The sequence below is a fragment of the Anarhichas minor genome, unplaced genomic scaffold (genome assembly GCF_050575085.1).
Source record: "Anarhichas minor isolate MPS153535 unplaced genomic scaffold, ASM5057508v1 ptg000014l, whole genome shotgun sequence".
Taxonomy (NCBI): Eukaryota; Metazoa; Chordata; class Actinopteri; order Perciformes; family Anarhichadidae; genus Anarhichas; species Anarhichas minor.
In genome coordinates this window covers 12864418-12886945 of record NW_027466460.1, presented here as the reverse complement: position 1 = coordinate 12886945, position 22528 = coordinate 12864418, and the positions used below count along the sequence as shown (strand labels likewise).

The 22528-nt window shown below is 42.9% G+C and overlaps 1 protein-coding gene across 1 annotated transcript in view; it reads right to left on the bottom strand.

Annotated features, from left to right (window-relative positions):
* The window catches only part of myo15ab (myosin XVAb), a 43952-nt gene extending 24948 nt beyond the window's left edge, over window positions 1-19004 (bottom strand). The window contains exons 1-25 of the mRNA XM_076091943.1: window positions 17166-19004; window positions 13764-16004; window positions 13514-13633; window positions 13095-13412; window positions 12669-12866; window positions 12247-12488; window positions 10959-11352; window positions 10616-10698; window positions 10073-10136; window positions 9833-9942; window positions 9029-9103; window positions 8695-8785; window positions 8573-8578; window positions 8374-8477; window positions 7750-7813; window positions 7309-7422; window positions 5614-5775; window positions 5344-5457; window positions 5195-5253; window positions 4761-4884; window positions 4552-4647; window positions 2688-2819; window positions 2046-2171; window positions 1599-1676; window positions 1189-1328 (exon numbers count right to left, since the gene is read on the bottom strand). Coding sequence (XP_075948058.1) covers window positions 1189-1328; window positions 1599-1676; window positions 2046-2171; window positions 2688-2819; window positions 4552-4647; window positions 4761-4884; window positions 5195-5253; window positions 5344-5457; window positions 5614-5775; window positions 7309-7422; window positions 7750-7813; window positions 8374-8477; window positions 8573-8578; window positions 8695-8785; window positions 9029-9103; window positions 9833-9942; window positions 10073-10136; window positions 10616-10698; window positions 10959-11352; window positions 12247-12488; window positions 12669-12866; window positions 13095-13412; window positions 13514-13633; window positions 13764-16004; window positions 17166-19004 — 7094 coding nt within the window. The remainder of the gene's footprint in view (window positions 1-1188; window positions 1329-1598; window positions 1677-2045; window positions 2172-2687; window positions 2820-4551; window positions 4648-4760; window positions 4885-5194; window positions 5254-5343; window positions 5458-5613; window positions 5776-7308; window positions 7423-7749; window positions 7814-8373; window positions 8478-8572; window positions 8579-8694; window positions 8786-9028; window positions 9104-9832; window positions 9943-10072; window positions 10137-10615; window positions 10699-10958; window positions 11353-12246; window positions 12489-12668; window positions 12867-13094; window positions 13413-13513; window positions 13634-13763; window positions 16005-17165) is intronic.
* Window positions 19005-22528: the final 3524 nt, after the last annotated feature.

Sequence of the window (22528 nt, the reverse complement as noted above, 5' to 3'; positions counted from 1 at the left end):
TCTCTCTTTCACTACTTCCCACATCATACACGCTCTCTACATCCTGCAGTACCTCGCAGTGTCTGACAGGTGCAATCAGTGGCGCCTGCAGCCGTAATCCTGTACGCATTTCGTTGTTACCGCCGAACTGTTTTTATGATGCTGCATAATGAGAGAATCCGTTGCTTTTGGGCGCACGCTTTCCGAGGCTGAGGCCCCAGCAGTGGAATTTAGTTTTGTAAGGTTAAACGGCATATTACGTTAGATAAAAACATTGTGAATTTTGGAAATGATTATATACATATTTTTTCAATAAGGTTTGACTTTTAGAATTAATAACACAATAAATAGATATGTCAATGTCGAATGGTTATTTAGATATTAATGTGTGTGTGCCTATAAATGTATATAAATATATATATATATATATATATATATATATCTATTTATAAAAATGATTGTATACTTAAATGTTTATAATGTCAAGTCTTAGCCAAAGAGCTAAAAAAGATCCAAATAAAAATAGAAAATCTATTCAAATGAATGAAGCTTCAGACTGTAGGTACAGTTTTACGTTTTGTCTTATGATGATGAGTTTCATATTGTGCTTACTGATTAAGAGGGCACTCCGTTCAGTATTTGTCGCTGTCCAACGACGGGGGGTGCTGAATTAAAGTTGCCGTGGCATATTGTGAAGGGAGGGAAGGGCTTTCAAAACACGGTAGCCCCAGGGCCTAAAGGCGCTTCTCACTATACAGTAGCCTACTATTTAGCTTGGCTGGTGTTGTTTTCCAGGCATGTTGGCTGGTCTTGGAAATACGTTGTATTTGTAACACAAAAAAACATGAATCAATGTCTCTCTCTCTTGCACGCTAAGAGGACTGCGTATTTAAGCTCGAGGGAACCGAGACGCAGCCAATAAGCGGGCGGTTCTTGTGCGTACTATGAAACAGAATCCTGCCAACGCCACTGCATGCAATGTCCCTCTGCCTTCTTAGGAGCAAAGCGTACAGTTAATGTGGGAATGTGTGATGGCACCAGATACATTTCACACTTAAAATTTGGACACGCAAATGAGTCAAAGGAAGGCAACTATAGCACTGATCAGTGGCAAATAGGGAGCGCTTTCGAACACATTACACTTTTTTCCACTGATGTTATGAAGGTGTGTCAGAGGTTTGTCCTAAAGGTTTAATGTTTCACTCAAACCTTTCCATCTTCTCCAGAAGCTCCTGCAGGCTGCTCTGGAACTTTGCGCTGACCGTGTTGGCCTGATGACGGCGAGCCGCGCTGCTGCGCCGCACGTTAGACGCAGACTCTGAATGCTTTAAAAAGAGGCTGGATACCATCTGTAAACACACACACACACACACACACACACACACACACACACACACACACACACACACACACACACACACACACACACACACACACACACACAATGCAGAAGACAAAGAGGTAAACCAAAGCGTGAACAGTCAATCCTGAGTATCATGTCATGTAATAGGTGGGTAGAATTTGTAGTAGCTATGTTTGAATATGAAATGAGTTTCAAACAGGAGATGAGAAAAGTATTTTGGGTCAATAAGAGACAAAAGTGTGTTTGAATATCTCACTCTGTTCTTGCTCTGGATGAAGAGGTCTAAAACATCCTGGCGGACCATGTCGAAGTTCTTATCCAAGAATTTGTGCACCTGCACCACAGATCAATAGTAAAACGTGAGAACCAAATTCACACCAGGACCTCGTGATGTCCGATTCAACAACAGACAAACAAACATTTAACAGCCCTGTGCACATAAAGCCGAGGTGGAGAATAAAAAGCCACGAGACTCCTTTGACTTCGGTAAATCCGAACTTACTTTTTAAAGAACCAAAGTCACACAATAACACAAACAAACTAACCGACAGTAGAGTAAATGTATATGCTACTTGGTTCATGATGTTTGTTTTTAGTATTCTTTGGTAAAACAACTGAGAAAAAAGGAAAAGATTTTCAAACAGTTTTTGAAAAAAGAAAGACAATTAGATGAAGAAAGAAGGACATAAATAAAGAAGCGTACCTGGTACGTGACTTTCCCAGCAAAGTGTCTCAGGGTGAACTCTGGCAGTGGCATCTTTGGCCTTGCATACAGCGGGTTGTTTCCATGGTGATAGTGGCACTTCTGAAGGAAGGTGTGGTCTGTTGCCTAGCAATGATTGTAGACGGTTAGCGGTTGTTGAGCCACAGATACTAAATGTCTACAGCACGAACACATGCCGCCTGTGTGTGTTCAGCAGATTGTTACTCGTGTATAGCAGCGTGTTCATATTTCTCTCCGAGCGTCAGAGACGTTTCATAATAAGTTTATCTCAAGAGTCAGTGTCTCACATTACGAGCCCCGGGAATAATGATAACGGCAGGTAGGCAATTAGACGAGCATGTGGGATCGTTTTTTTTATTGATCTGAACTGGCTACGATAGACTCGGACTCCTGGTTTATGAGAAATCTAAAGTGAGATGTTTTCTTTTTTTTTACTCAATTTCTTTTCAAAAAAGGTATGGAATATTTGAATCATGTTATTGTCAGCTCTTTTTCACAGTACACCGAAATAATGTAAGGTTTTAAAAAAGTTTCTTGAAATCTAATCTAACTTCATTTTTTAGTAGAAATGATTTCCAATAACTTTGGAAATGAGTTTAGTTTCGACAAGTGTGGATGTACCTGAGGGAAAGCGCACTGGTCGTCCAGTATGCGCAGTATCCCATGAGGCTTAGCAGCGATGAGGTCGAGACAGGCCTGGTTGTGGCTGAAGGGCTGCTGCTGCCACTTGATCTGCTCCCGCATGTACTCCTCCTACACACACAGCGCAAGAGTTCATCAGGTTTGGCGAGTATCAAACTCTTCTAACTGTTTTCTCTTTTCTCTTCAGCTGAAGTATTGCTGTGTCCACTATAGTTTGTGAGAGTTAATGACGTTGTGGGTTTATGAGAGCTTTTCTGAAATGAGTCACGTTACAAACAAGGCTGTTTATACAATAATATTTTCACTCTTCATGAACAGTTTTTTTACTAAAAACAAAAGCGATGTCAGGTTCAGATCTAGATTTTATGGCTTTAGGTGTATATTTATTAACCGAGTAAGCATTCATTTGGTGTTTTGCAGGCCAAAAGATATCAACATTTTGGTTAAAATAATGCTAAATTTGATTGAGAAGTTTTTAACTGTTGTTTCAACAGCATCATAATCAGAAAGTTTACTGTATAGGGACACAGGAAAGAAAGTTACTAAAGAAAGTTAGAAATCAGATATACATGAACTTTAGTAACTGCACATAATCAGATTTCTTCCCTATTCCCAATATTATTTAAAACACCTTATAATACACTGAGATATATATATATATATATATATATATATATATATAGGGGCCCTTGGGGAGCACATAGAGTGGACAGGCCCACTAACAATTCATCAGGCAGAGACCGGGTTATAGCGAGTGATTCAGATTGGTATTCCCTTGTGTTCAAATACGATCTTACATCAACAAGTGGTGTCATTTTGTATATTTGCCCTCAAAAAGGCAAACCCATCCACGTCATGGTTTTCCTTTTCATAAAAATAATATGTTTATTCTTCTTTCTCAAAATAAAATCCTGTTCATACAGGCATACATTGGTTATTTGACCACGTCCGCCATTAATAGATGTATCTCTGCCTCATCTTTGGCGACGCCTCTCAAAGGAAATAACGGTGCACACTCTGATGCTACAAGTGGAATTTCTGAAAATGTTCACCTCGACCGAAGTTTTACACAAGCTCTGTTTCCAGTGACCTAAAATGCCAATTGGGTGCGGACAAAAGCCCAAAATGCATGAAAAAACTACTTTTACAAAAACACCTGTGTACGTGTGGACAAGGCCTAAATTAATATTTTCTTATTTTCTTTGGTATTTTTCTCATATACAGATATATATGCTGAGTTATATGTATAATATGATGTTGTCCAATGTCAAGTCTCTATTTGATCCTGTGACGAGTTGAGAGGATGGTGTGTGTGTGTGTGTGTGTGTGCGTGCTTCAGTAACTAAAGTGCACTGGGCCCGTCGTAACTACCTGACGCCACTGCAGGCTACTTTTCTCATAGTTTCAATAAAATTGGTTTTGAATGCAATGATGCGTCGCTACTTTTAACTATCTTTCCTTTTAAAAAATGATAACGTGAATACATGGCCAAGAGATGTCTTTCCCCAGGAGACATCTATCCTGTGAAACCAGGTTTCTCTCTTCCCTCGCCTCTTGCGTTCTCGTAAACATAGAGTTTAAGAAATCAGGTTACTGTAGAAGGCGGACTGTAACTCAATTACTAAACTGCATGTGAACACACTGAATGACTATATTGCAATGTGCAGCTAGGACCTATCTCATGATTATAGCGAGCTGTCTTTTAAACTTTTCTTTCATACTTTTCAACCACATTCAGACTGGTTTTAAACTAGATGTCTTTTGACAAGCAAATTTGCAAATCCATCCTCACTGGGAGAATACGAATATATGTATGGAAATATGGACTTGTAGTTTCCCTGACCTGCTCCTCCTGGAAGACGACCCTGTTAAAGAAGAACTGCAAAGTTTCATTGGCGTAGTTGATGCACAGCTGCTCAAAACTGTTCACCTGTAGCTCCTGGAGGGTAAAGAGAGGAGACAATGGGGGAGCGGGGGAGTTGAGTCAACATGGGTCAGCTCAGACGCATCAGTGCTGTGACATTATAGAGCGAGATCATTTTTCAGCTTGACCTCGAATCCATAGATGTCCAATATGGAGACGGAGAGGGCTTCGTTGCGAGGGTAGACCCGTCCGTTGATGCGCTCTGTCAGCCAACTAAACAGCAGCGAGTAGAGGATCTTGGCAACGGCATCTCTATGAAAAACACACAATAAGGTTTCTATGGAAACAGAAAACCCGGTTCCTATGGAAACAGAGGACATCTGAAAAATCTCTCCCCCAGCCCTGATGTCCTTTGTCCTCGCATGCCTCTACCACAGATTGGAAGAGAATATCAAAGGTGCCTCATTCCCTCTCAGTAGTCTCCTGGTATGTTTTTTTTTTGTTTAAATGAGGACATTAAAAAGCCTCAAACAAGACCGTCAGATACGCTTTTTTTTCAGGTCACTCCATGCAGAAGTAGGTTGTGTTTAATTTAACAGATACTATATTCAGACTCACTCACCTGGCATCCACAGCACTCTCCACTGTGAGCGGAGTGAAGATCTTCTCCCTTACTGTATCCTGAGGGACCAAACACATCTGTTATCTGACAACACCTCTCTAATTGTTATAATATAATTGCCTAAATCTACAGTCTAGTGTTCTGCTCACTGTCAGTTTGAAGGTGACAGACTTCTGCAGGCCCTCAGGTGAGACCTGCAGCAGCTCAGCGACCACCCTGATCTCCTGCGCGCTCACCACCGACGCAACCTCCTGACCCTCAGCCTGCAGGGACGCACACCCACAAGTACGGAGGCATAGACAATCATTATCACCGTCATCTATCAACATCATCATTATCATTCAGCTGTGAAATTAAATGCAGTTAAAGCCTCTGTGTGTGTGTGTGTGTGTGTGTGTGTGTGTGTGTGGCAGAGTGACCTGGTGTGGCTGGAAGTAGACATTCCCCAGATGAAGGACAGAGGACAGCAGTCTGTAGATGCTAGTTTGCTCCTCTGGGGTAAAACACAGGATGTCCATGGCACTCAGCAGACGCCTGAAGTCCTCCCCGTCATCCTTTCCCTCTATGGTACAATCTCCTCCCTGCACTCATGCACACACATCACACACACGAACACACTGTTATCAACAACGACATCCTCAGCCTGTTTAATCACTGCTCTAATTAAGGAGAATACTTATCAGCAGCTGAAAGTCTTGTTTTTGCAGACCTCTGGGGATTCAACTTCTCACCTTGATGCAGCGATGTAGAAGTATTATCCAGGGAGTGTTAGTACACTGCGACATCACGGCTGGCTGTGGTAACTGGTGCAATAGCGCACGCTTCTGACCACACTTTCAGCCGCAGAGGCCGCAGTGAAATGTTACTTTTCAGTCTGGTGTTACACTACTGTTTAAAAAGAAAAAGAGCCACATGTGCTGGTAGTAACCACCACCAATAATGGCGTGATTAGTCAAGGATCTTTTGGCATGAGCAACGTGTTGCATTGTGTTTCATCACATCTCATGAAGTGGTACAAAGCAATCCAAGAGAGCAAACCGGCTCAATGACGGCAACAAGTTGTGCAGGAACAGGGACCTTTGAGCCACACGAGGGAGCCTGAATGTTCTTATTGTTCTGATAACTGTATCCTACTCATAACATTCATTCTAATATGAAAGGCTAGCGTTCATTCTGTTTGTTTTACTGATAAGAGAACGAGATGTTTACCCTGCATAACGCATTTATTTGGTCTCAATTATAAAGTATTTAACATGTGTGTGTTTTCAATAACATGCATAAAACAAAGTTGTGATTTATTAAAAGTATACGTCTTCAAAATGTCTGGTTTACCTATTCAAGATAATATAAGATGATGCGGAAATGACGATAAAAAAAGATTTGGAACGTTCATTTACGCACAAATTCACTCTTCTTCCGATATACAGATTGTGAATGGTTATAATGTGCAGATGTTTAACATGTTCAACTCCATAGATTAGCGTGTTAGCACATTTGCTAACTATAATTTACACAAAAATACAGCTGAGGCTTTTTAGGAATGTACTGTATTTGGTCAAAAACCAAAGTATTGGAAAAATCCTATTTTTTTATTTTGCTGCAAGAAGCTCACCAAAGTTATAACAATGAGGGAATCATTACTAGAGACTTGCCACAACGTTACATCTATTCTTCTCACTATTTTACATTATTCCCTCATTTGTGAAATGTTGGATAGTTTAAGATCATCGGGCCTCAGAAAATTACTCAAACAAAAGAATCTGAGAAGGTAAAATCTGTCTATGGTTAAACTACTCACAACTCATAGACACATGCAACATGATGAAGGGGTCACAAGAAGACGTTGCTTTGTTTGAGGGGTCAAAATATTAGAAATCAGCAAATTACATTCATTACTCAAAATATCTCAGATACAAAAACTCTAGACTGCAAAGGTTCTTTACTCTGTATTTGGGTACCGCAATGAGTTTTATGCTTGTGCCATTAATCAATTTGTAAAATAAATATGACATTTTCAGAAAATTGACATCTCATTTGTTAATGTGACTGTGAAATTGATTACAATGACCACTCCCTATATCTGTGTGTGTGTGTGTGTGTTTCATTTTTTGCACCTGATTCAGATAGTAGTAAGTCTCAGCTTCCTGCAGATACAGTGAGCGCTTTTCATGAGGAGGAAGACCTGCCAACATCTCATAGAAGATGTGATAGTTCCTCTCCGATTTGGCCTGTGGATGAAAACACACAAACACAAACACACAACATACGTAAATCAGCTATCATGTGGATTTGTTTGCATACACACTGAGAAAAGCTCGACAATTTATATTTGTGGTGGTAGATTTACTGAATTGGAAACAACGCTGAAGAAAAGACAAATGGATGGATGACTGATGAACAGACTGGGCTGTGTAAAGATGGAGGGGAACATGTTTGACACCTCTCTTCCTGTCTTCCTCTACAATCTCCTCTTTCTCACAATGACTCATTGGTAAGAAGACTCCAGCTGACCTGCTGAGTGTGTGTGTGTTTGAGTCCATGTCTGTGTTTTTCACCTGAAAGACGATGCGAGACTTCTCCAACAGGTACTGAGACGTTATGGCACCGCTGATTACACCCCTTGTAAATGACACACACACACACAGTAACAGGTCATGCATGTGTAATGTCCTCGGATCTTTTCTGGTCCAGCAGAAGATCAACTAATCCTCTAACTGTGTCACTGCAACATGTTAGCATGGTCTCCACTAAGCCCACTGTGTGTGTGTGTGTGTGAGACATGTGTGACCAGACGACTATTCAGATTCAAACTAACAAGCTGCTTTTTAGCTTTACAAGCGCTCGTGTTTATCCCGGAGAAGCTACAGCTAATCTGCACTCTTGTTGTAGACAAATGTCAGATCAGATATTAATGTAAATATTGTTTAATTCTGAGCCATGACATACAGTAACTAATTGTAATTGTATTCTTGTTTTGTGCAATTAAAAAAGGTGAAAATCTGATGCTGCCTGCTGTACTAACGATGACCACGCTTGATTTGATTTTAATGTGTATTTCTATATATGATCAAATTCCTTGTTTCTATATTATCTAGATTCTCTACTTTTCTTAAATCTTGAAACAGTCGCTGACATTTATTCTTCTCATGATCACGTTGGTAAAAGGTATAAGTACTCACTCCTCCATGTAGATCTGCGTGTATTTGCCAAAGCGTGAAGAGTTGTCATTGCGCACTGTTTTGGCATTCCCAAAAGACTCCAAAAGGGGCGTGGCCTCAAGGATCTGACCAATCACGACAGACAGACATGTTACCATTGATACCTTCATAAGGGTTGGCGGTTGTCATTAGAGCAAAAACAAGCAGAGGGATACTTTACCTCTATCTGATGGGAGAAGGACAGATGGATAAGATAGGATGATAACAGTGTTAGCATAAATGACCACAGTATGGAGTGTACTTGTCAGCATGCATGTCCTGATATATACTGTGTATATCTACCTGTTGTGTGACGTTGCATTTGTGATGTATGGCTGTCAAGTATCGCAGGATCAGTTTAGTAGCTTCAGTCTTTCCTGACCCACTTTCTCCACTGTAATAGCAAAAACTGTTAACATGAGTCTCTCACACTTTTTCTTCATTACGCATAAAGAGGATTTTACACATTGTGAACACAGTAATAAAACTAGTCAGACAATGTGCGTTGTCGAAACAATTCAACCTGAGCATATCGTATTTCACTGTTTATAAGACAGCTTCAAGTTTTAATGTTTTATCCGAGTGTTGCTGGTTGAAATGAAGCGCAAATTCAAAATACAAAAACAGCTTTTCATACCTGATCACAATACACTGGTCCTTTTTGGCATCCATCATGGTGGTATATGAGAGACTAGCAATGGCAAAAAGATGACTGCAACACAACAAAACATTTTTTAATGAAAAAACACATTTGTATTCTCATTGGTTGTATGTGCGTGACTGTGTTTGTGTGTGTGTGAGATGTGAAGTGGTAGTGAAATCTATAACCAAACTCTCCCCTGGCAACCAACCAACAGCAGTGTAAGATGAGCCTCTTGGTAACACCTGAGAGTGCTGGCATTTACACCTCTATTTACCGTCATATTGCATCTCAGAGCACAGCTTAAGACACATGTAGACAGATGTAGTACAACCGTACAATCACACACAGGGACTCACAGACCCAAAGGTCACAGTGAAAGGAGAGTTTTGTTGGTGTATCTTGTTCGAAACAAGAAAGGCCGTCTGAGTGCTAAATGTGTTAATTAAAGAGAAAATGTTGGACCTAGATATGTTTTAAAATACACATAGTGATAGGCAATCATGGGTAGATGTGGTATATTTTCATTCAACTGAAAAAAAAGTGAAAATATTAAAATAAGTCTAATTGGAATGTTGAAATCTTCTAAAAAATACTTTCTCAGAAACAAATATAAATCCCGTATTCTATGACCAGTGGCCTAATTTCAGATTTTATAGAAATGTGCAAACACATATTAAGGTCTAAACAACACATAGGCAGACTAATCAGACTGAAAACATATGCTAATTTCCCAGGTCTAACACACACACACACACACACACACACACACACACACACACACACACTCCCGGGTCTTACGGAGGGTTTTCACTCAGGCCGCGACCTTCATATTGAAGCACCATGTCTGTGCCATAAATGTTGAGCAACTTGTAGGGATTCACAGATACGAGGATGCTGCCGATGTAGGTCTGTGTGGAAGGAAAAAGAGAAACAAAAAAGGACAGGAAGGAGAGCAGATGAGTGGATGTAGTAGGAGGCGATGTCCATGACATTTGATGATATTAGTTATATAATTTGCATATTTGAAATTAAGCATACATATGCAAGTTCCTGGTCGAAGCGCTTCTTCAGGTTCATCAGAACTGTGGTCTCATTCAGCTCACTGAAATTAAACACACGTACAGAGCACATATTGTCACACTGCGGCAGGATGCCCACGCTCACTTGTCATCCAATATTAATTTACTTTCGATGACATTCAAGACGTCAGAGAAATCAGAGAGAAATCAGAGAGAGTTTCTTCTTGGCAGGACATAATTGTGAAATAAATTCTCTCAAACTGCTGTTGAAATGATACAGCTATCTCGTGCAGGGGAGTCGGGATTTGAAGAGATGTGTTTGGGTGCTGCATGTTAATAAAATACTCAATGCTAGGGATTTATTTCTGAACTCTATAAGTTTTCAAGGATTTTCAAAGCCTACAGGCATACAAATACAAGCGCTGTGATTAGTTGCAAGAAGAAACTGAAAAGACATGCATTGAAATGAGCTGTGCTGCTCTATGCTGCAGCAACAATAATGCTTGTAAGTGTGTGACAGGAATGATTGTGAGGCTGTTTGTTAAAACTGGATTCTGCTTACGGCAGCTGTGTCATGTCCTCCATTCCCTCCGCCCAGCTTTTCACCCTGTGGCCTGTTGTGGGCATGCTAAGGATGGAGTAGATCTAGACACACACACACACATAGAATGGTATGCAATTAGTCCAACACTGGCATGCAACTTTGTCAAAGCCTGAGGGATATTGTGATCAGTTGATGCAGAAATTATATTAAATATGCAGAAAATCAAATATTCTGTTTTGTAATGATTTTGTGGGCCATCCAGCTTCTATGCTGTACGCTTCACAGTTATTGCTAGAATAATGTCAACGTTTCACGAACAATGAAATCAACTTTCATTAAAAAAAATCATAAAGTTAGCTACCTTGTCATACCAGCTTTGACCAGGTACTCTCTCTCTGTCAGGAGTCCAGTTTGTGTCCTGGATCTGTCCGTCCACCAGTCGAGGTGAGGGCAAATATCCCTCTAATACCCCGTCTTCTCTGTACATGGACCACTTTGACAGATTCTGGACCGTCCCATGTGGTAAAACCCTCTCAGCTGCCCAAACATCTTCCCCTCCTTGCCCTCCACCTCGGGCATTTCTGGCCCAATGTCCTGAGCTTGGCCCATAGGGTGGAACCACAGCATAGCGATTATCCTCACCCTGCAGGCCTGTTGGCACCCTGTATGAGACATAGCGAAGCTGCTGGTTTTGGACGGCTTCAGACAGTCTCGGGATGTGGAACTGGCGTGTGAGGAAAGAGCCATCAGGCAGCCTGTGGAAGATGGAATGAATCACTTTAATTAAGAACATGTAACACAAGGTTGTACAACATTGACAAAAATGTAACTTTGAAACCGCTTTTTGTGTAATTTTGTAATTATGACATAAATTAATACATTTCTACACATGGGGCGCTTCCACCACAGGAACTTTCCAAGGAAACCAAGAACCTTTTGAGGAAGTCAGGAAGTAAATACATTTTTCGACCAGAGGAATCAGGGACTACATTTTGTTCCTGTACATAGTTAAAGGTGTAAAAGAAGTCCCTGCTCTGGGGTCAGTACTTTATGATGATTCAGAGACTTTGCAAAGCCAAATGTCACTGATTGGTAAAAAGAGAAACTCCTCTTGAACTTGTGTACCACTTGTGTACTGCTTCATTCATAAAACAAGAACTGTTAAAACTCTTGTACTGATATTAGGATGAAGAATGAGTATATTTCTTGATGTTTACTAATATTAAAACAACATTAAACTTTGTTGTTCCATCAAATTTTTTATAAAAAGAGAGCATGATAAAGAGATAAAGTGTGAAGCCCTGAGAGCAGGAGCGAATGAGAGACTGAGGAAGCTGCAGGAGAGAGATAGGGAGCCAGAGAACAGCGATGAGAGAACAGAACGACTTAACAAGAAAAATTAAATACATCATCAGTCATATTGGCTTAATCCTCACGGTTCTTAAGATGCAGCAACAAGAATGCAACAACTTTTAGTGTTTAGTTTAGTTTCTGAGTTTAGTTGTTCCATATTTCCTGGTAATATTTAATTCTCCATTGGTAAAAAGTTAATGCCTAGCTTGAGGCTCAATTTCTCAACAGGTAATACTGTCCCACACTTGTACAAGCCTATCTGGTCATTAGTTTCTATTTTTAGTGTAGCTTCCTACCTGTATTTGACATCACGGAGTTCGTCATTCCGCAGCGCAGAGCCAAGATTGGGAGGTTTGGGTTTGGGTGAGCCTGACAGTACAGAGTTATCTGTGAGATGATAGAGACCTGCAGACCGAAGTGCCTGGTTTTGCCTCAGCGCGGCTGAAAGGTTGGGAGTGGAGGGCTTCTGGCCAGGGATAACCAGGGAGCCATCAGGGAGCTGGTATGATGCACTACGAAGGTTCTCATTCATAAGAGCCTACAGAGCAAGAGAGAGAGCTAGTTATTCAAGGTTATAATCACAATTCCCTGAATAATTCTAAAGTCTGTAACGTTAGAATGCTATGTTTGATTTTCCCTGGGTTAGTGAAAAAAGAGACAATAAAATAAACAGGTGCTGCAGCAAAGTTATATTAAGTGACATTTAACAGGTACGCACTCTAGACAGGTTAGGGCCAACTGGTTTTCGTGGGTCAATGATGATGGTTCCATCAGGCAGGGTTAAGGACACACCCTTAAGATAAGGATTCTGCAGGGCGGCAGCCAGGTTGGGGCTCTTTGGTTTCCTCGGGTCCACTATAATAGTTCCATCTGGGAGGGTGTATGCAGCTCCTTTCAAGGCTGGGTTACTGAGGGCCTAATGTTAAACAAGTGCAATTCCATTAATAAAAAAGCAGCAGCTTAGTATATTTGACTACCAATTACTATTACCAAAACCAGGTCTACATACATTTGTGGGAACTATTTCAAGTCCCACTATAAATGAGAAGGGAGGAAAGGCTAACAGATCAACACACACACACAAAGTACCAGGTAGTGTGAAGATAACACATACAAAACCAAAGAGTCTGAAACCATAGCTAACCTTAGCCAGGTTGGGTGAAATGGGTCTGTTGGGGTCATGGACCCCTTCCGGTAGTGTGAAGGAAGTGTTCCGCAGAGCAGAGTTTTGAAGGGCGCCGGAGAGGTTTGGAGAGATAGGTTTCCGTGGATCAATGATGATTGTACCATCGGGCAGGGTGTAAGATGCAATTTTTAGGTACGGGTTCTGAAGTGCTGCTGAAAGGTTTGGAGACTTCGGTTTCTTGGAGTCAATCACAATGGTACCATCGGGGAGAGAATAGGAGGCTTCGCGCAGAGCTGGGTTGCTTAGTGCCTTAGCCAGGTTTGGGGAAATGGGTTGCTGAGTGAGCAGACATAGCAGAGAAAGAAAAATATTCATCAGCTTTAACTGATACATGGTTAACAATATTAGGGAGAGAAAAGAAAGGAACACAACATTACTTGCTGTCTCGGGTCTATAATGGTGCCATCGGGGAGAGTATATGTAGCCGTCTTGACATTCTGGTTCTGAAGTGCTCTTGAAAGGTTAGGAGACATGGGCTTCTGGGGGATACGTGGGTCCTGTGTGGGTGGAAGGGGAGAGTAATGCAGGAGAGTACAACTGTAATAAAACAATTGTTGTTGCTCCATGTGTAGACAAAAATACATGGCAGGTTGTATAGTAATTTTGACATGTTCCTCCTATACCTACCCTGATAACTGATCCATCGGGCAAGGTGTACGAGGCTCCACGGAGTTGTTGGTTTTGCAAGGCATTGCCGAGCAACGGGGAGGAAGGTGAAGCCGCATACGGTGACACCAAGGTCCCATCTGGCAGCCGGTACGATGCCTGCATCAACTGTTGGTTTTGCAGGGCACTTCCTAACATTGGTGAAGAGGGTGGTGGGGGTCCATATAGGGACCGTCTAAGTTGCACAGGTGTCCGATAAGATGCTTGGCGTAAGTTTGGGTTTTGTTGAAGAGCATTATGGAGCTGAGGCCCAGCTGGTGCATAAGGGTTACGGCGTTGCATCATAGGGGATCTTAAAGATGAGACATTCTGCAAATGAGAACGGTTCTGCAGGGCATCATGAAGAAGTGGTGATGGGCCAGGCTCAGTGATGTAATCATATGGAGTAACAAGAGTTGGTCCATATGGTGAACGGATCTGTGGAGTCTGATAAGAAGCCATACCTCTTAGTGCCTGACCATGTCTCATGGCTCCAGACAGCATTGGAGTGGAAGGTACAGATGAGGCATATGGGGACTGAGGCCTTTGAAGTGGAGACATATAGGAGGCTTCTCTCAGTGCCTGGTTTTGCAAAGCTCCAGACAGCATTGGAGAAGAAGGGGGCATAGGCTGTTCATAAGGGGACATTGGCCTTTGTAAAGGTGAAACATAAGATGCATCCAATATAGCTTGATTCTGCAGAGCATGAGACAGCATAGCAGATGAAGGGGCCATAGGCTGCTCATAAGGGGACATTGGTGTCTGCAGTGAGGAAACAAAGGACGCATCCCGAATTACCTGGTCTTGCATTGCACCAGATAGCGTAGGGGATAAGGGAGCATAAGGTTCTACATATTCTGTAACCATCCCACCCATGTCTACCATCTGGGCTGGCTCTGGGCCGAAGGGGGAAGCGAAAGACGCTTGTCTGATAGCCTGGTTCTGCAAAGCACCAGATAATATGGGAGAAGAGGGGGCAAGAAACTGATACGACGGCTCAGTATAAGGATCAGCATAGGGGCCAGACACATACGTTTCTGGTGCATAAGTGGGTGGATGGGCAGATCGAGGGGGCAGAAGGGGGGAGGACTGACGAGAAAGTCGAGGAGAGAAGCGTCGGGATGCAGGCTGTGGCATGTGTTTAAGGGAGAGCTGTGGAGAGGCAGGAGGCATCCTTCTTATAGACTGCTGGGCCCTGAGAGGATGTCCTCGAGCCACAGGGCGAGGACCAAATCGGCCAGATTCTCTCCTCCTTTGGGGAGCCCGGTGTACCATGTGAGGGGATTGAAAAGGGGAGGAGAAGGAGGAGTCTACAGTGAGAACAGAAGACCTATTGCTTCGCATGGAGGAAGCACGGAATGGACGCACATTCTGGGTGGGTGGGGGCATTGGGCGCCCTCGGAGACCCATAGGTGAGGGTCTGACGGTACCTAAAGGAACATTTCCCCCCATCCTGGGCCGGACCAATGGTATGGGGTCCCTGATCAGGTGAGTTGAGCGACGAGACAGGGTAGGAGATGATGGGGCGGGCCGCGGTCCTGCAGGGGACAAACTGCGACGAGATAGGGAGGGAGAGGGAGATGGTCTTCTACTGAGCTGTGGAGAGTGAGGGGGAGATGCATGACCAGGGGAGAAGGAAGGGGAGGGTGGACCATGCATCTTCCTCCCCCCAAATGGTCTGCGGGCTGGAGTGGGTGAGGCTGGAGGACTTCGCCTCCTCATGGAAGCACGGGGTGAGGAAGGTGGAGAACGCCGTCTCATTGATGCTCTTGGTGAGGGTGGAGGACTTCGCCGGATCATGGAGGCACGGGGAGAGTGAGGGGGGGAAGGTCCTCGAGCCATAGGGGATGGTGATCTCTGAGGTTGCATTCTATGATGGGCGTGGTGGGAGGCCATGGGGGAGGTAGGTGAGATTTGTCTCGACATAACAGAGGGAGGTCTTTGGGCATTTATGAACCCACTCCTTATGGATGGTTGTGGGGAGGGGCTGCGTCTCTGTGGAAGCATAGGGGAGGGTACTGGGGAGGCCATGGCAGAAGGATGGCGCTGCATCTGTGGGGAGGGCATAATGACAGAGCGGCGGGATGGAGTCGGAGAGAGTTGCAGGCGCCGCGCAGGACCGGGGGACATATTTGCTTGCTTAATAATCATGGCAGTTGGAGTAGGGATCACTGGGCCATAACCCTGTTGCTGTGACATCATCATTGGGTCTGTCATCATCTGCTGTTGTAAAAACACAACAAAAATGATGTGTACAATAAATTGAGAACCAAAAATGCTAAGAGAGCATACATTTCGTGAAAATGGGGTAGCAGTGCTGAATATAGTATAAACCTTGTAATGAAAATGTACGGTATAACAACTTAAATACAACCGCCCATCTTTTTGAAAATAAGTTATGCAAACTGGCATATCTGCTCTATAATTAAATTATTACACATATCAAGAACGAGTGTGGAAGAAAGACACTTATAAAGGTACAGAGAAATTCCTGACAAGACAAGGCCAGAAATATTGAGTGTTTCTTTTATTTAATACTTTTGTAAAAGAATATAATAAAAAAAAACATTAAGGAACAGTTGAGAGGCAGATTTTTTTCTTTATGCAATGTAGAGTTATTCCAGCAATTACATGGGATTGATTTTAATAACTAAAATGTGGCCTACTTGAAATCTGAACTGTGCAACCGTATTATCAAGGAAAAAATAAGTATTCGATCGGGATCAGGGGTACAATAACTTGTTCTGGACATTCCTAATTGTCAGTTCATGCAAAAACCAGTATAACTGAAATAGGTACCAACCAAAGGTTTCAAGCACCCTTTTGGCACACAACCACACTCCCAAGGTACTGGCCTGAGAAAGCAAGCTGAGGCTCACAAGCAAATGTCAGTGGTGTTTGTGTCAAAAATAAATCAATAGAAATATCCAGTGCAAACAAGAGTTAGACTACTACTGTGTTTCTTTTTTTTTTATGACAAGACATACTTGTCGACGTAGATATGTTGTTGGCAAAAAGAGCATTTCTAATATTTGCTGCTCATGGCAAGAATGTAATCAAGATGTTTTTCATTGTTTCATTGGTTGTTGGGTAGTCACAAATATTCCTACTTAATTATATCATAGAAATGTGTTTTTTTATTGACTCCAGTATTACTCTCACTCACTCATTGTCTTGTGCTATATTTTTAGATTTCACTTCCAAAAGCAAACAATTGCGGAACATTTTCTAAGTTGTTAGATATGCTTTGGCTCTCCCTCTAAAGTAGGATTGCATTTTCACATGGTCATCCCAGATTATTGAAGAAATCAGGTTGAAAGTCAACAAGGTTGCGTTAAAGAGTATGATTGCACAAAATCAATGACACAACAGAGCTAGAATTACCTGTGGTGAAATCATTCGCGGAGACATCATTTGTTGCTGCGGCAACATCATCTGCTCTTGTGGTGACATCATTTGTTGTGGAATCATCGGCTGCTGTGGTGACATCATTTGCTGGGGCATCATCTGTTGCTGTGGTAACATCATTTGTTGCTGTTGTGGCATCAGAGACTGTGATGGCATCATTTGGGCGGCCATACTTTGTTCTTGTTGTAACATCATCTGCTGCTGTGGTGACATCATCTGTTGCTGCAGTGACATCATCTGCTGCTGTGGGGACATCATCTGTGGGGGCATCATCATTTGGTCTTGAGGGGACAACATGGTTTGTTGTTGAGAAAACATAATTTGTTCTTGCGGAGACATCATCATCATCTGTTGTTGTGGTGACATTCCCATTTGCTGCTGTATTGACATCATGTCACCAAGCTGACCTGGTGCCAGAAGATACTGGTCTTCATACTGGATTTCTGACATGTCTTCAAATTCTGGATCAGGTGGCAAAGTAGGTGGAGGGTGCAGGGGCACATCTAGATGCTCTTTCCCAAACAGGCGCACTTGTGGCCTAGGAACTCTAAATGTCATCTCTCCTCCCTGAACTCCACCAGTATCATCCCCATATTGATCATACTGGTCTGCATACTGGTCCCCATACAGGCCCTGTACCTGATCCATCCCTTGCCCTCCAAAGCCAGAGAACTGCTGGCCCCCTGGTGGGAGCCCCATTGCCTGCTGGGAGCTGAAGTCTTGGTAGGGTATGCCGGCATCATTATAACTGAGTTGATAGTCTGGTGGAAATCCCCCTTGTATTCCCACAGTTGCTGCATAAGGGTCCTCATAGTAACCTGCCTGCCCATCCCCGTAGTAAAATCCTTGACCATTTTCATTGTAATAACCCTGAGCCTGAGGGTCAAGGAAACCATCTACATCTCCACCATACACACGGTCCTCACCCACTAGTGCATAGTAGTCCACACCCTCGTCACCATACATTGCCATTGCCTGTTGTTGCTGGTTACCATGATAATTAGCTTCCTGTGTATTATAGTAGCCTTGAGCGGAGGCATAAGGGCCATAATAGTCCCCCATGCCATCATCATAAAGACCACCGTCATAATATTCTGCATTTGTATTATAGAGTCCTTCTTCCTCATAGTAACCAAGGTCTTGATAGTCTGCCACCCCTGCTCCGTTGTCAAAGTAACCAAACTGACCCTGACTTCCATATGCTGCAGTTGCCTCGTCTCCATAACCATTATAACCATCATAGCCTCCATAACCTTTCTGGCGGACTGAATGTCGACGGTCATATTCATAAGCTTCCTCCTCATGCTCATAACCATTGTTTTGGTAACCATGAAGATGACCTTCAGAGCTGGCATATCGGCTTTGTCTGTGGTGTCCTGCATTTCCTCGCATTTTAGTGGACAGGAAGCGTTTGGTCAGCCAGTTGGTTGCTGCTGCAGCCTTACCCAGCAACACACTTCTGTTCTTGAAGTCGTCAGGAGGCCCTTCACCATTCTTTTTCCCAAATAAGTTTTTGAAGAAGCCCCCCTTCTTCTGATTTGAATCATTCCCTCCCAGACGGAGCAGCATATAAGTTGGCTTCTTCCCATCTTTTTCCTTCGCTTTGTCCTCCTTCTCCTTTTTCCTCTTCTTGCTGGCCTTAAACCTCATCATGAATCGAGAGGTGTTCTTCAGCATGGACTTGCGACGTTTCTTCTTAGCAATGCGGGTTTTTCTCTTCCCCAACCCCAGGAACAAACGTGATGTACTTTTCAGCTTCTTCCTGCTGTTCCTGCGTCTCTTGAAGCCAGAAAACTTCATGAACATCCTGGACATGTTCTTCAGACCTTTCTTTGGGATTTCCTTTCTCGGAAGCTGTGGAGCTTCTTCTTTCTTCTTGCCTGTCTTCTTCTTTGCATCAGCATCTAATTTCCCACCTTTATGGTGGCCGCCATCTTTCGATTTCTTTTTGCCGTAATCCTCTTCTTCGTAGTCATCCTCTTCTTCATCGTCATCCTCCTCATCATCCTCTTCTGAATCCCCACGTCTAGACTTTCCCCCTTTCTTTCCCTTGGCCCCCTTTCCCCCCTTGCCTCCTCGCCCCTTCCCTCTCCTGTCATCCTCTGAGTCTTCTTCTTCATCAGACTCATCTTCACTGAACTCTTCGTCCTCTTCCTCATCACTCAGGAGCTCCTCATCCTCCTCGGACTCCACTTTCTTACCTTTTCCTTTGTCTTTTCCTTTCTTTCCATCGTCTTTCCCTTTCTTTCCATCGTCTTTCCCCTTGGGTGGCTCCTCCTTTCCCTTCTTGCCCCCCTTCTTATCATCCTTTCCACCTTTCTTATCATCTTTGCTAGGTTTCTTGTTGTCTTTTCCTCCCTTTTTGTCATCCTTCCCTTTCGTTTCCTCCTCTTTCTTCTTCTCTGGTTCAGGTTTTCCACCCTTCTTTGCATCCTTCTTGGGGTCTTTCTTGGGCATTTTCACAAGTGGCTAGGAGCACACCATGCCCTCTCTTTAGGATGCTGTAAACCTTCAAACACACAAACACAATTATTACATGCACACTGTACGGAAGGCAACACTGTATTGTAGGTTTAAAATAAAGAAATTATGATGTGTTAAGAAAATAGGAGCCTGACCTTTAAAAGATTCCTTGGTTTAGATATGCCTAGTTGACCTTGCGCAAGCACTATATGCAGGTTCTGATTGAGGACAGGTCCACATGGCCAAAGCAGTTCCACACTGCCCAAATCTGGTCCCCATGAAGGCTCCTGTCCAGACGTAGAGCTAAATGTCAGCGATCTTTCTCACATACACACACATAGACACATGTATGTAAACACAAACTCTAGCATTGACACAATGAAACCAAGTAGTTAAGTAAACTTTGGTCTTTATATCACTGCCCCATTCAGGAACGGTGTTAAAATGATACAAAATGATTAAGTCAGTGCTTATGTCTTAGCACCACAAACTGTTTTATACACTTCAAACTGCCTAGGGATCCCAAACTCCTGATTAAACCCTGCTCTGAATCCCCAACACCTGCTCAGAGTTCCTTCACTTAAATCTCTCTAAGCCCTAGCTTGTTATTTGTGCACACTACCCTGAAATATCTTGTCTGAGAGAGCTCTGACTCTTGCATAGAGTTACACGACCCCTATCAAGAGATTGCAATCTCTACCCATAAATGTCCAGCTCTAATATAGGGTTTAAGGTCAAAGTGTTCAATGGGTTTCAACTCTAAACACCTTCTTGAAATCTATGTCTAAATCTAAATCTGCTTATGTATGAATAGCATTAACTGTATTATGAAGTGTTACCTCACTACGAACTCTAATGTCTAATTTATACCTCTGTGGAAAAGCTTGCAAGGAGCTTCTGCAGAGCCACATGGATTAATTGTACATCAGAGCAAGCAGGTGGAATACGACAACAACCTTATCAATTCGAGGCACAGGAGCTCCTCCTCACCACCCAACTCCATAATTTTTTGAATCACGTCTATCAAATAAATCATACACAGCCCAACAAAGGATTTGGAAAAAGGCGGGTACAAATAAAAATCACATGCCACGCTTAATACGCCACAGCACTATACAGTATATGCCTGGCACTCACAAGAGGTGCACACACCAGGCCGCACAGAATGCAAAGGTGCACAGCTGCAGAAGTATAATTCAGGCATTACAAAAGTGATTTTCAGTGGTTTAGAAATGTACACACAGTATGACCCTGCAGCTTTGCTTTCTGTTAAATTGGATACAGACATTAAAACCACACAAACAAAACATGCATCTGTCTCTCCAGCTCAAGCTCTACTCTCTCTATGGTCAAGCCTTTTTCTTGTAGAGTTGCAGTAAAAGACACAGTCTTGTGGCAGCGTCACCACACTCATTCACCAGGACAGTTTCCATTATAGTCACCTCCACATTCAATGACAAACAGTGCAGAAGAGCAAGTGTGCTGGTCGCCGGAATCTCTGCAGTCTTCAAATTTGTTGCGTTCTTGCAGTAGGTGTCGTCTTTAGCGATTAAGAAAAAAAGAACAGAAGCAAAAAAACTCTGGGACAGAGTCTTTAGGTCAAACTCAGCTTCCTCCTTTGACCTAGTACGTCCTCTGTTGCTCACTACAACACGTTCCCTCACTCAGCACAGCACTCTGTTCACACTGCCCTCCTCAGAGTGTGTGTGCGAGTATGTGTGTGTGTGTATGTCTTAGTGTGTTTGTGTGTGTGTGTGTGTTTGTGTGTGAGGAAGAAAGAGAGAAGGGCAGATGGGTTGCCTGTTTGTGTGTATGTGTGTGCGTTTGCATGTGTGTATTTGTGTACGTGTTTGAGTGCAACTGAGGAGTTCCTTGTGGCGAGTCGTAGAAGGAGTCTTAATTTGTCATCTGGCTCTACAGGCGAAACTTGAGAGCTCTGGGCGGCTGAGGGGGCGGGGCATAAATAATACAAAAGGTAGAGAGAGAGAGAAAGAGAGACAGACATGGGCTGCAGAAAATAAGACTGAATGCCAGTAAGATGTCATCAAATCTGCTATTATCCAACTATTAACAACCTGTCATTTCTTTATTGATGCGTTGCATTTACACTTATGCAAAAGAGAAGTCACATAAACACAACCTCTATGTTATCTGACTTTAAATCAACTCCTCCTCTTTTTCCAGAGTAACATATACTGTCAGGTGTGTGTGTGTGTGTATGTGTGTATATGAGCGAAGATAAGTGACGCATCATTCTAAGAAACATTCACATGTTTAAATAGCATCAATTTGAGAAATGCAGGCAGCCACCAACCTACAGTACTTCCACATACGTAACAGCAGGAGAAAAAGCAGAGGCAGGAGAAACACCCACTTGTATTGTAGATATATGACGTCTTCGCTCTGGGTATCAATAACAGAGGAATGACTCTCAAACATACATACACACACACACACACACAGACAGTGGAGGATAGGTAACAGGGCTGTGATTATTAGTGCCATCAACCAAATTATTCCTCTTCCAGAGGGAAGGGGTCGGATTGCCAGATCTGTCCTGTTACAGGGTATAGGTGTTGGGTTGCCAGATCCTGATCTTTTGGTCCTGGTGTGTATGTCTATCTGATCAAAGCAGCAAAAAGCGCATGTTGTGTATGTGCGAGCATGTGCGTGCATGTGCACACATGTGCATAAAAAGACAGAGTGCGTAATGAAAGAGCATTTTTTCCTGGATTTCATATATGGTTTGTCTCTAACCGTACATCTGCCTTTGAAGCATGATGAAAAGACCCTATCAAACGTGAAAAGCCCTGAGTAGCAGCCAGTCTCCATCTTCCCAAAGCAATTGCTGCTGGCAGGTGGTCCTCCATCTTTTG